The following is a 14586-nucleotide window of genomic DNA, read 5'->3' as shown; positions in this document are numbered from 1 at the left end:
AACGTGAAGGGGAGGGGCCAAGATGGCCGAATAGAAACAGCTCAGGTCTGCAGCTCCCAGCGAGACTAACACAGAAGGCGGGTTATTTCTGTTTTTCCAATCGAGGTACCAGTTCATCTCACTGGGACGGGTTTGGCAGTGGGTGCAACCCACAGGGAATGAGCAGAAGCAGGGTGGGGTGTCGCTTCATGTGGGAAGTGCATGCAGCCAGGGGACCTCCTTCCCCCAGCAAAGGGAAGCAGTGAGAGACTGTGCTACCTGCCAAAGGTACTACGCTTTTCCCATGGATATTTGCGATCCACGGATCAGCACATTCCCTCATGAGCCTACACCACCAGGGCCCTGGGTTTCAAGCACACATCTGGGCAGCTGTTTGAGCAGGCACTGAGCTGCAGGATTTTCTTTTTTTCATACTCCAGTGGCGCCTGGAACTCCAATGAGTCAGGACCACCGTCCAATCTCCTGGAAAGGGGGCTGAAGCCAGGGAGCCAAGCAGTCTCACACAGCGGGTCCCAGTCCCACTCCCACGCTCCCATGGAACCCAGCAAGCTAAGAAACACTGGCTTGAAATTCTCACTGCCAGCACAGCAGTCCAGAGTCAGCCTGGGATGATCGAGTTTGGTCGGGGGAGGAGTGACCATCATTACTATGGCTTTAGTTGGCAGTTTTCCCCTGACAGTGCTAACGAGACTGAGAGTTTTTTTGGACTGGGTGGAATTCACCAGAGCGGCTGTGACCAGACTGCTTCTCTAGAGTCCTCCCCAGTAGGCAAGGTCTGTCTGCAGGAAATCCAGCAGCTCCATTCAGGGGCTTACAGACAGGACAGTCATCTCCCTGGAACAAGGCACTTGAGGGGAAGGGCGGCTGTGGTAGCAGCTTTGGCGGATTTAATCTTTCCTGCCTGCCGGCTCTGAAGAGAGTGGCTGATCCTGACAGGGGAGATTCTCCCAGCACAGCGCACCAGCTCTGCTAAGGGACAGTCTGCCTCCTCAAGTGGGTTCCTGACCCCTGTGCCTCCTGACTGGGAGAGACATCGCAGCAGGGGCCGACAGACACCTCACACAAGAGAGCTCTGGCTGGCATCAGGCCAGTCCCCCTCTAAGATGAAGCTTCCAGAGGAAGGAGCAGGCAGCAATCTTTGCTGTTCTGCAGTCTCTCCACTGGTGGAACCTAGGCAGTAAGGGTCTGGAGTGGACCTCCAGCAAACTCCAGCAGACCTGAAGAAAAAAGGCCTGTTTGAAGAAAAACAAATAACAACAAACAAAACTAAAAAAGCAACAACATCAACAAAAAGACCCTCCCACAGAAACCCCATCCAAATGTCATCAGCCTCAAAGATCAAAAGTAGAGAAATCCACAAAGATGAGAAAAAAACAGTGCAAAAACACTGAAAATTCCAAAAGCCAGAATTCCTCTTCTCCTCCAAATGATCACAACAACCATCCAGCAAAGGCACAGAACTGGATGGAGGATGAGATGGACAAGTTTACAGAAGTAAATTTCAGAAGGTCAGCAAATAACAAACACCTGTGAGCTAGAGGAGCATGTTCTAACCCAATGCAAGGAAGCTAAGAACCTTGATAAAAGGTTACAGGAACTGCTAACTAGAATAACCAGTTTAGAGAGAAACATAAATGACCTGGTGGAGTTGAAGAACACAGCACAAGAACTTCGTGAAGCATACACAAGTATGGATAGCCAAATTGACCAAGCAGACGAAAGAATGTCAGAGTTTGAAAACCGTCTTGCTGAAATAAGGTATGCAGACAAGATTAGAGGAAAAAAAAAGGAATGAACAAAGCCTCCAAGAAATATGGGGCTATGTTAAAAGACTGAACCCACAATTGACTGCAATACCTGAAAGAGATGGGGAGAATGGAACCAAGTTGGAAAACACACTTGAGGATATTATCCAGGAGAACTTCTCCAACCTAGCAAGACAGGCCAACATTCAAATTCAGGAAATACAGAGAACACCACTAAGATCCTCCATGAGAAGATCTACACCAAGACACATAATCATTAGATTCTCCAAGGTTAAAATGAAAGAAACAATGTTAAGGGCAGCCAAGGGGAAAGGCCAGGTCACCTACAAAGGGAAGCCCGTCAGACTACCAGCAGATCTCTCAGCAGAAACCCTACAAGCCAGAAGAGAGTAGGGGCCAATATTCAACATTCTTAAAGAAAATAATTTTCAACCCAGAATTTCATATCCAGCCAAACTAAGCTTCATAAGTGAAGGAGAAATTAAATCATTTCCAGACAAACAAATAGTTTATCACCACCAGGCCTGCTTTGCAAGAGCTCCTGAAGGAGGCACTAAATATGGAAAGAAAAAACCAGTACTTGCCACTGCAAAAACACACCAAAATATAAAGACCAATGACACTATGAAGAAACTGCATCAACTAGTGTGCAAAATAACCAGCTAGCATCATAATGACAGGATCAAATTCACACATAACAATATTAACCTTAAATGTAAATGGGCTAAATGCCCCAATTAAAAGATACGGGCTGGCAAATTGTATAAAAATTCAAGACCCATTGGCGTGCTGTATTCAGGAGACCCATTTCATATGCAAAGACACACGTAAGCTTAAAATAAAAGGATGGAGGAAAATTTACCAAGCAAATGGGAAGCAAAAAAAAAAAAAAACAGGGGTTGCAGTCCTAGCCTCTGATAAAACAGACTTTAAACCAGCAAAGATCAAAAAGACAAAGAAGGGCATTACATAATGGTAAAGGGATCAATTCAACAAGAAGAGCTAACTAACCTAAATATACATTCACCCAATACAGGAGCACCCAGATTCATAAAACAAGTTCTTAGAGACCTACAAAGAGACTTAGACTCCTACACAATAATAGTGGGAGACTTTAACACCCCACTGTCCATATTAGACAGATCAATGAGATAGAAAAATAACAAGAGTGTTCCGGACTTTGAACTCAGCTCTGGATCAAGTGTGCCTAGGATAACAGAACTCTCTATTCCAGGTCAACATTCAACATAATAAACATTCTTCTCATGCCGCACTTATTCTAAAGTCAACCACATAATTGGAAGTAAAACACTCCTTGGCAAATGTGAAAGAAGTGAAATCACAACACACAGTCTCTCAGACCACAATGCAAACAAATTAGAACTCAGGATTAAGAAACTTATTCAAATCCACACAACTACATGGAAATCAAACAACCTGCTCCTGAATGACTACTGGGTAAATAACAAAATTAAGGCAGAAATCAGGAAGTTATTTGAAAACAATGAGAACAAATAGACAATGTACCATAATCTCTGGGACACAACTAAAGCAGTGTTTAGAGGGAAATTTGTAGCACTAAATGCCCACATCAGAAAGATGGAAGGATCTAAAATCAACACCCTAACATCACAATTAAAAGAACTAGAGAAGAAAGGGCAAACAAATACAAAAGCTAGCAGAAGACAAGAAATAACTAAGATCAGAGCAGAACTGAAGGAGATAAAGACACCAAAAAAACCCTTGAAAAAATCAATGAATCCAAGAGCTGGTTTTTTGAAAAAATTAACAAAACAGACCACTAACTAGACTCATAAAGAAGAAAAGAGCATGCCAAATAGACACAACATTCCCTTTGAAAACCAGCACAAGACAAGGATACCCTCTCTCACCACTTCTAGTCAACATAGTATTGGAAGCTCTGACCAGGGTAATCAGGCAAGAGAAAGAAATCAAGCATATTCAAATAGGAAGAGAGGAAGTCAAATTATCTCTGTTTGCAGATGACGTGATTCTATATTTAGAAATCCCCATCATCTCAGCCCAAAACTCCTTAAGCTGATAAGCAACTTCAGCAAAGTCTCAGGATACAAAAATCAATGTGCAAAAATCACAAACATTCCTATACACCAACAATAGACAAGCAGAGAGCCGAATCATGAATAAACTCCCATTCACAGTTGCTACGAAGAGAATAAAATACCTAGGAATACAGCTTACAAGGGACATGAAGGACCTCTTCAAGGAGAACCACAAACCGTTGCTCAAGGAAATAAGAGAGGACACAAACAAGTGGAAAAACATTCCATCCTCATGGATATGAAGAATCATCATCATGAAAATGTCCATAATGCCCAAAGTAATGTATAGATCAACACTATTCCCATCCAACTACCATTGACACTCTTCACAGAATTAAAAAAAAAAAACAAAAAAACAAAAAAAAAACTACTTTAAATTTCATATGGAACCAAAAAGAGCCTGTATAGCCAGGACAATCATAAGTAAAAAGAACAGAGCTGGAGGCATCACACTACCTGACTTCAAACTCTACTACAAGGCTACAGTAACTAAAACAAGATAGTACTGGTACCAAAACAGATATATAGACCAATGGAACAGAAGAGAGGCCTCAGAAATAACACCACACATCTACAACCACCTGATCTTTGACAAACCTGACAAAAACAAGCAGTGAGGAAAGGATTCCCTACTTAATACATGGTGCTGGGAAAACTGGCTAGACATATGCAGAAAACTGAAACTGGACCCCTTCATTACACCTTATACAAAAATCAACTCAAGATGGCTTAAAGACTTAAATGTAAAACCCCAAACCATACAAACCTTAAAAGTAAACCTAGGCAGTACCATTCAGGACATAGGCATGGGCAAAGACTTCATGATGAAAACACCAAAAGTAATTGCAACAATTGGCAAAATTGACAAATGGGATCTATTTAAACTAAAGAGCTTCTGCACAGCAAAAGAGACTCGCATCAGAGTAAACAGACAACCTATAGAATGGGAGAACATTTTGCAATCTACCCTTCTGACAAAGGTCTAATATCCAGAATCTATAAGGAACTTAAACAAATTTACAAGAAAAAGCAAACAACCCCACCAAAAAGTGGGCAAAGTGTATGAACAGACACTTCTCAAAATAAGACATTTATGTAGCCAAGAAACAAACAAACAAAAAGCTCATCATCTCTGATTATTTGAGAAATGCAAATCAAAACCGCAATTAGATACCATCCAACACCAGTCAGAATGGCAATTATTAAAAAGTCAAGAAACAGTAGATGCTGGTGAGGCTGTGGAGAAACAGGAACACTTTTTGCACTGTTGATGGGAATGTAGACTGGTTCAACCATTGTTGAGGACAGGGTGGTGATTCCTCAGGGATCTACAACCAGAAATACCTTTGACCCAGCAATCCCATTACTGGGTATACATCCAAAGGAATATAAATCATTCTACTAAAAGACACATGTACATGTATGTTTATTGCAGCATTATTTACAATAGCAAAGACATGGAACCAACCCAAAGGCCCATCAGTGATATAGACTGAATAAAGAAAATGTGGTACATATACACCATGGAATACTATGTAGCCACAAAAAAAGAATGAGTTCATGTCCTTTGCAGGGACATGAATGAAGCTAGAAGCCATCATCCTCAGCAAACTAACCAGGAACAGAAAACCAAATACTGCATGTTCTCGCTTATAAGTGGGAGTTGAACAGTTGGAACACATGGACACAGGGAGGGGAACATCACACACGAGGGCCTGTCAGGTGGTGGGGGGAAGGGGAGGGCGAGCATTAGGACAAATACCTAATGTATACGGGGCTTAAAACCTAGAGGACTGGTTGATAGGTACAGCAAGTCACGATGGCACATGTATACCTATGTAACAAGCCTGTACATTCTGTACATGTATCCCAGAACTTAAAGTAAAATTAAAATTAAAAAAAGTAAAATCTGAGCCACCTGATGAGTAGTTCACAAACTGCATGAACACAGAATAACGTAGGAAACTTTTTCGATAACACAGATATACTCGTCTTCATTTTTTCCTTCTTTTTGCTCTGTGACTACCTCTACCCCGAGCTCCATTTTTGGAACCGGAAGGGAGAGAAATGGGAGTTGTCCTGCCTAGAAAATTTCCCCAGAGAATTCTGGTGTATACCCTTTCCCATCTAAGTCGGGCTTTGGTTGATTTTCAGTATTTTGAGATCAGAGTCCATGCTCATAACCACTGTGCAATAAAGCTTTCTCAATACTAATTAATATATATCCCACAGGAAACCACTTTGGGAAATGCTTAAAGTATATGAACAATCTTAAAGCCAGTACAGCATAGTACCTAACAGAATGGGCTCTGTGGTTAGATGATTCCATTAAAAGTAAGGCTTCACAACTTACTAGCCATATGACTATGACCAAGTTTTCAAGCTTTCAGGTCTTCACCGATCACCTGTAAAATGATGACGACTGAACCTACTGAATAGGATTGTTATAAAATAAGGTATATTAAGCTCTGAGTATAGTACCCTGAATACAGTGAAAGATCAATAAATTTCAGCTATGATGATGGTGATGATGAGGCTGAATGTGGGCAGTAATGGGATGATTTCTCAACAAGTTTAGCAAGGTAAGTACATAAAAATCAACTAGAGCTATGTTAACTCATAAAAAGTAACTAGAGCTATGTTAACCTGCAAATAAAAGCAATGCTCCAGATGACAAGTCTGACAAATGAACATGCTTCTCAGTTAAGAAAAACACTGGTCTCAAATCTTCTATAAGGAGACAGAAACCAAAGACAATGCTATTATTCCCAGTTAACAATAATAATAATGCTATTATTCCCGGTTGATTTCTTACCCAGTTATCAGATGATATTACAATATCATGCAGAATTTAGCCCAAAGTTCTCTCAAAATTGACCTAAAATTTAAGCAAGTGACTCGAAGGCAATAGCTCACAGATATTTAAATGGAAAATACATGACTGTAACACCATTTCTATTACAAATATTTTTTTGTGGCCTAAGAGCACACAGCAAAGAAAAATTTATACAAAATTATTTGTTTTGCATAAGGAGACACTTTCAGAAAAAGCAAAACAGCATAATGTTGTCTGTATTAAATGTCTTTTCCTTATCTCCATTTTGAATGTACACACAGAATATAGTGAAATGAGAAGAAAGGTTTCACCCAATGGCTATGCTTTCTTTAAAAATTGTTTATAGACATTCACTTCATTAGCCCTCATCCTAGGATGGCAAAAAGGTTTCATTCCAAGAGAACTCAAATCAACTGGTAGTGAATGCCTATAGCCTTTAGTAGAGAAATCCTTCTGAGGCCATGCCCAGGCTTAGCAGAAATGCATATTGGGGTCAATAAATATATCCCACACCTGTGGGAGGGAAAGTAGTGGTTAATATTGCCAGATATTTTCTATTCCTGTTAATCCCAACCATGATTTTCTCATGGTAATGGTAAAATGGTTGCTAAGAACTGGCTGCTCTGAAATACAAGTGAGGATATAAAGAGATACAACACATGAACCGTGGAAGGACCTCCCTCCAAATCCATCACCTGAATGCAAGCATGTTAGTCTTGGAAAATGACTAGGCCACTGGGAAGTCTGAAGTTTCTTCAGTTACAAATGACAAGCTATTAACAGCAGCAACAGCTATTTTGATTGAATTTGGATACCCATTTGCCTAAAGAAGAAGTGACGTCAAAAAATGTCCTAGGAAACGTTATATGGAATATTTAGTGTTCATCTTTATTAAAATGAATGGCCATTTTAAAGTTAGACTTTCCTTTGCATATCTAATTAATCCAGACTATTTCAAACAATATATTGAATCGAAACATCTTCACAGGATATACTAGAGAGAAAAAAATTACTCTCCTTGACACCTGGTTAACCCAGGATATTTCTTCGCTACACAGTGTTGCCTCATCTTACTTATGAAACCAATGCACTTGTCATATCCATGATTTTTTTCTGTATCAATCAGATGAAAAAAGTTAAACTCATACCATTGTAAAAATGTACTTCTTTACAGCATTGTTAAATAAAATGTCCTGGGTCTCATTTAATTCAGATGGATGAAATCAAAGCCAAGGACAGGATCATCTTTTCCCTGGAAAAGGAACTGGAGACCCAGACAGGCTATGTACAGAAACTCCAACTTCAGAAGGAGGCTTTGGACGAACAACTGTTTCTGGTCAAGGAGGCTGAGTGCAACATGAGCAGCCCAAAACGAGAAATTCCAGGAAGGGCAGGTGATGGTTCCGAACACTGCAGCAGTCCTGTAAGTCCTTTCTACTTGAAGTTAAGAACACATAAGTCATCTTTTATTTAGCTCCCAAGTTTTACCTTTTACTTAAGCTCTTTTCTTGTTTACTACAAAGAAATCAATCTACCTCCTACTATAAAATCAGCTAGTGTCTTGGGAACAGGGTTTTCTAAACTCATAGACGACTAAGTGGTCTGCAGTACATTAGCAGATCACATGAGACAGATTTCTTTAAATCCTTCCTAGAATTTTTCTAGCCAGGGAATACCTATCCAAACTTAAGTCTATTATGAGAAACACAAATTAGATGAAAATATTTTGCCTCTTGCCTACACTGGTAATTTTCCCTTTTGTGAACAATTGGGTTGGAAATTGATAAAGATGATTGTCATCTACAGGGGTCAAAATGTATAACTGCATAAAAGACAAAACCATGTATAATCTTCATCTGAAGACTTATTGTCTGATAGAACTTACCACTTATTTCCATGGGTTTTCATCATTTTATATGAGAAATTATTTTCAGAAGTGTGGCAATAGAAATGGGCTTATATGCAGTTGGCTATAACTCTTATACCTTTCCAATTATTTAGCTGCTATAATGATGGAAATGTATTATTTAGGAACAGAGGTGGGTTCCAAAGTACTACTTAGAACTAAGTAATGAATAATTTATGAATTGATATTCAGAACAAGTATATATATATACACACACACACACATATATATGTATATAATCTTAGTAAGTGGTGCAAAGAGTACTTATTTAGGATTTAGCAGTTTCTGTAAGTTTTAGTTCTGACACTGACAGGTACCCACAATATAGAATACTTGTCAAGAGAATGGGCTCTAGAGTCAGACTCTTTGCTTCAAATCCCAAATCTGCCATTTACTGTGTGTCCTTAGGCAAACCACTTCACCATTCAGTTTCCTCATCTGTAAAATAGAAGCTATCGTGGTACCTCATAAGGCTGGTCTAAAGATTAGAAGAGATAATATGTAAAATGTTGAGCATGGTGTCTGGCACATAGCACTTAATACATATTAGTTAATGATCTTTTGACATTAGCCACAAGACCTTAAAGGAGTTATTACCTACCTGAATCTTACCTGTTCTGCTGAATCCTTTAGGGTATTATGAATGTAGGAATATAACGTGTTCAAAACTACTTTGTCAACAGTATAGCATTATCGAAATGTAAGATGATCATGTAATTGTTGACATATGATAATAACAGTCCTATATAATTCTAAAACATGAAATTAAGCCATGAGTGCCCTGTGTAAGGTAATTCATAGCCATTCTGCCAGTGGAGAAGCCAGTTGCATTGCACAGAATATACTAGCGAGGTCTATCCTATAAACTACTGCCCTTTATACATGAAGGTAATACACCATTTTCTCACTTTGACCTTTTTCTTCAGGAGTATGAAGAAATTGACAATATTCATCCCTACCTCCTAATCTCTCCCCTCTGTGGCTAATGGTAATAGCAGGACAGCTATGTAAGCTGTGGGAAGCAAAGTGTGGCTATGACACAAGGGATGCCCTTTGAACTTTATGTAATCACAGCATGACCTTGGTCTCGTAGCACACAGCTCTGATAAGTTGATCCAACCCTCTACACTCTCCCTGCCCTGAGTCCTGGCTCCAGGGAGTATCTGCCACATGGAATTCATTTGCAATTACAACCTAGCGTGGTAGTCAACCCAAGTGGTGAATATTGAGAGTTATAAAAGGGTAAATATTATTATATTCTCTTTGGATAAGAGAAGATTTTATTCTGTCTTCAGGAGCCAGATAAGAGAACTGAGGCTATTACTTTTATGAATAATAAGTGATATTCCCAAACTTTGTGAAAAGTGTTGTTGAAGAAATCCCATTTTAATTTTTCTTTGTAGGATTTGCGAAGAAATCAAAAGAGAATAGCTGAATTGAATGCCACTATAAGAAAGTTAGAAGACAGGAATACCTTGCTTGGAGATGAACGAAATGAACTGGTGAGATATACTAAAAATTTTTATTGTTGTTGTTAAGTATTATGTTACAGAATTACATACTATGTTATAGGTATGTACCATAGTAAAGTGTTCAAATAGTAAAGATACCATTCAATAGATATTCACAAAGTGGCACACTCAAAAATCCACCATCCAGATGAATAAATGGAAGAATACCAGCATCTCACACCCCTGCTTCTTGTGACCCCTCCCAATCAGCATCCTATTAAACTTACCACTATTCTGACTTCAATCACCGTAGATGTCTATCACCATTTAAAATTTTTTTGTAAATGAAATCATACAATCTTTTCTCCTTTTTGTCTGACTTCTTCTGCTTCTTTTACTCAAGCCTTGTTTGTGAGATTTATCCATTATGTTGCATGGAGAATTCATTCATTTTCATTTCTCTATAGCATTCAAATAATATATCACAATATACTTATCCCCATTATTGTTAATGGACATGTATGTTGTTTCTTAAAACTTCTGAGCTGTTTTGAGAAGAACAGTGCTTCTACATGTTGTTTGTAAAAAAAAAAAATAGGCCCATTTCTGGTGGAATATACAGAGGAGTAGAATTACTGGATGTTAGAGTATGGATGTCGTCAGCATCAATAGTTACTACCAAACAGTAAGTTGTCACAACTCCCACCAATAATGAATGAAAGTGGTAGTTTCTCCCTATCTTTGCCAACATACAAAGATAATTGTTAGTCATGTTGGTGGATGTAGGGCATACTCTTACATCTTACATTATGGTTTTAATTTTCCTCATTATTAAGAAGGTAGGGTAACTTTTCAAATATTTACTAGCCTTTCAGATACAATTTGCCCTTAGCCTTTTGCCCATTTTCTGTTATGCTGCCTTTACTGTTTTAGTTACTATTAGGATTTTTTAAATCATCACTTGTGGTACATTTGCATATAAAATATCTTGCTCTATGGCTTACATTTTTGTTTTTAATAGAGCTATTCATATAAAAGTTATTTACAGCCTTTCCTTTTTTTCAAATACATGCATTTTAGGCTGTAATTGACCCTCTAAACCTTGCTTTAGTTTAATATATTGTTATTTCATTCAAAAATTTTTCTAATGTCATGTAATGTTTCCTTTGATACATGGGTCACTTAGAAGTATATGGCTTAATTTCAAAACATTTAGAGATTTTTTAGTTATCTCTCTGGTATCAATTTCTTCCTTAATTCTACGATAGTCAGAGAATGTACTTTGTATATTTCATTCCTTCAAGATTTGTTGAGATTTGCTTTATGACCTCAGCATACAGTCAATTTTAGAAATGTTACATGTTTACATGAAAGGGAGGCATACTCTGTAATTATCAGTTACAGTTTGATTGAAGTTTGTTAATAATCTTGTTTAAAATTATCTCAATTCTTACTGATATTTTTGTCTGCTTCTTTTCCCAATAGATTTGTCTATATCCTTCTGAGTTCTTTCAGTTTTACTTTATATATATAGAACAATAATATATATTTATAATATATAATATATTAAAAATTAGGTTACTAGGTGAATATAAATTATTGTTATTAATTTGTTATAAATTATAACAAATTTATAACAATTATTAATTTGTTAATGATTTGTTATTAATTTATAACAAATTAATGATTTGTTATTAATTTTTTGTGTGTATTGACCCTTTAATCATTATGCATTTTTTTCCCTCTGGTAATACTTCTTGGCTTAAAGTCATTGTTATTAGTTGAACTGTATCAGATTTTTGTTTTAGTGTTAGCCTGAATATACATGTGTGTGTGTATATATATGTATTTATAACTATATAGACATACATATATGCATACATATTTACACATACGTATATAAACACACACTGTTTTTCAACCTTTCTGTGTTTTATTTAAGGTGTAGATTAAAAGGAACATTCTGTTTGGTATTGTGGGACTGTGGTTATTGATGTATGATGTGATAGAATTATAGATATTTTCTGTATGCATATCTGAATTTTCTATGAATACTATTAATAAGTAAATATAAATATTTAAAACTCACATAATTGACCTTCAGAAGAGACAGGTTAAAAAAGTGAACCTAGTAAAATAACTTATTTTCCTTTTATGTATACAATATTTAATATTAATGCTTCAGGCACTAAGGACTAAGGCATTAATGCTTCAGGACTAAGTCAGATTATTTATAAAAATGAATCCAGTTTTGGCGTTTAATATGAAATGGAGTTCTTAAATTGAGATTGAGATGGATTTGTGGAAGTGCTGCTTAAGAATCATAAGATGAGATTTTACTAATATTCATAATTAGCTAAATCTTCTACCTCAGCACTTCCCAAAATCTTAGACGCTCAAGAACGGAGTGAGTACTTTTAAACGTCTTCTCAAATATTTCTGATACAGCCCTCCTTTTTCCTTGCTCTTCTCCCAATACATATTCACATTCAGAATCATTAGTAAGAAAAGAATAACCTAATCATGAGAAGCTGAAAATGGAAATCTATTATGTATAGGATAATCATGAAATATACAAAAAGGAGAATTTTAAGAGTAAAGGGGAGGACTATTAGCAATCCCCTCAAGACAATTTTCATAAACTTAGACCAGTGGTTCCCAACTACAGGCGATCTTGACAGTATCTGATGTTTTTGATAGTCACAATTAGCAGAGTGTTACTGGCATCTAGCAAGCAGAGGCCAGGGATGCTGCTAAACATCCTCCAATGCACAGGCCACCTCACATCAAAAAAAATCTGGCTCAACATGTCACGGATGCTAAGACTGAGAAACCCTGCTTTAGACTAACCAAGCAAAAGAGCGTATGCTCACTCTTAATTAGGGGTGGATAACAATACAATCATACTTTACTAAGCTTGGGGAGAATTCGACATCCTTACACAAACATCCATAGAGTTTCAAACTTACGTGTGGTTTTTTCCTCAATAAAATTTCTTTTAAACTAACAACCGTAGTGCGAGTCAGGAGATTTCCACAAGGTCTCTGGAAGAACGACCTTTGGCGATAACCAGGCTTGGATTCAGGTCCTGGCCGCATTACTTAGTGACCGTGTGGTCTGAGTGAGCTCCTTTATCTCTGAGCTAATGGAGGTCATTCCAGGTGCAGGGATTGCAGCTGAGCATGGTGGAGTAACAGGTGAGGGTAGCGAAAGAAAATAAGGAGAGCAGGTCCTCCCGAGCATTTCCAAAACCAGTCTCTTCAGTACTTTCCTTAGGACAGTGGATTGATAGGAGGTCATGAAGGCTGTGATGAAAAACCATTAGAGAAAACTGAAAAGAAAGCAATCAGTCTGTTGAAGGATTGAAATGTCAGTGGTCAGTCCTGAGCCACACAGTGAAGCAGACAACACTGGCTGCAGAGGTGCTTTCACTCCCACCCGTTTACTCCCCTGCCCCCATGTCCCCCAAACACAAGACACAAATCTTCACTATTTCTTCCCAGTTAAAACGCGTGCGGGAAACCGAAAAGCAATGTAAACCTCTCCTGGAAAGGAACAAGTGCCTCGCCAAGAGAAACGATGAACTGATGGTGTCCTTGCAGCGCATGGAAGAAAAACTAAAAGCCGTTACCAAGGAAAATTCAGAAATGGTGTGTATCACAGACTCTGCAAAACTGCAGCTTCCTTGATTGTATTACCCTAATAACCTGACTTATTGCCATTTCTCAGCTTATTTTAAAAATGCAATGCTATTTGGATTTTTCCTTATGTAAGCAAGGAAGCCTTAACGAAGAAAGCAAGAGAAGGTTGCTGGCTCTGAGTTTTATGAGGTTTCTATATTTGCAAAACTGTAGGAGTGCTTCCAGGAATTTGCACGCCTTCCAAAAGCTCGGAAATGGATAAGGAAAGCTTTGATATAACTTAGCCACAGAAACCTTCCACGACTTCACTAACATGCTATTTACAGACCTATACCCCAGGCACACTTGTCTTCTAAGATCGTGCATGATAGTTGGGAAATACATACCATTACTTGTGTTATATATGGACAAGTGAAATGCTAATGTACTCCTTAATAGACTTTCAGTACATCTATAGAGATCTTCAGATAATCCCCAATGATATTGACTTATTATTGCAGATAAAATGTGCTTGAGGATTTTGTCGGTGTGTGTGTGTATTCAGGCTGGGCAATTTCCAAATTTAGCTGGAGCCTCATAAACTTTCTACAGATATTTTATGTTAACAACCAAAGTTGGCGGTTTTTAAAGTCTCCACCTGTACTTTCTTCTTTTCCTATCCAGAGAGAAAAAATAACATCCCATCCACCCCTGAAGAAATTAAAATCTCTGAACGACCTCGACCAAGCTAATGAAGAACAAGAAACAGAGTTTCTAAAACTTCAGGTCATTGAGCAACAGAACATAATTGATGAGCTCACAAGGGTACGTGTCAATCAATCTGTAAACCCTAAGTTGTTCCCAAGGACAAGTAGCCAACAAAATGTACACTGAAAGCAGTTAATTTTAGATTAACTCCAGAGGCC

At 38.0% G+C, this 14586-nt stretch overlaps 1 protein-coding gene across 6 annotated transcripts in view; it reads left to right on the top strand.

The window, feature by feature from the left end:
* Positions 1 to 14586, top strand: part of JAKMIP2 (janus kinase and microtubule interacting protein 2) — a 186591-nt gene that overhangs the window by 117292 nt on the left and 54713 nt on the right. For all 6 annotated transcript variants that reach the window (XM_078004132.1, XM_015141171.3, XM_015141166.3 and 3 more), the window contains 4 exons: positions 7897 to 8106; positions 9993 to 10091; positions 13544 to 13690; positions 14345 to 14485. In XM_078004132.1, coding sequence (XP_077860258.1) covers positions 7897 to 8106; positions 9993 to 10091; positions 13544 to 13690; positions 14345 to 14485 — 597 coding nt within the window. The remainder of the gene's footprint in view (positions 1 to 7896; positions 8107 to 9992; positions 10092 to 13543; positions 13691 to 14344; positions 14486 to 14586) is intronic.

Source organism: Macaca mulatta, chromosome 6 (genome assembly GCF_049350105.2).
Source record: "Macaca mulatta isolate MMU2019108-1 chromosome 6, T2T-MMU8v2.0, whole genome shotgun sequence".
NCBI classification, from domain to species: domain Eukaryota; kingdom Metazoa; phylum Chordata; class Mammalia; order Primates; family Cercopithecidae; genus Macaca; species Macaca mulatta.
The sequence above is the reverse complement of the archived record's forward strand: the minus strand, read 5'-3'. Positions and strand labels throughout refer to the sequence as shown.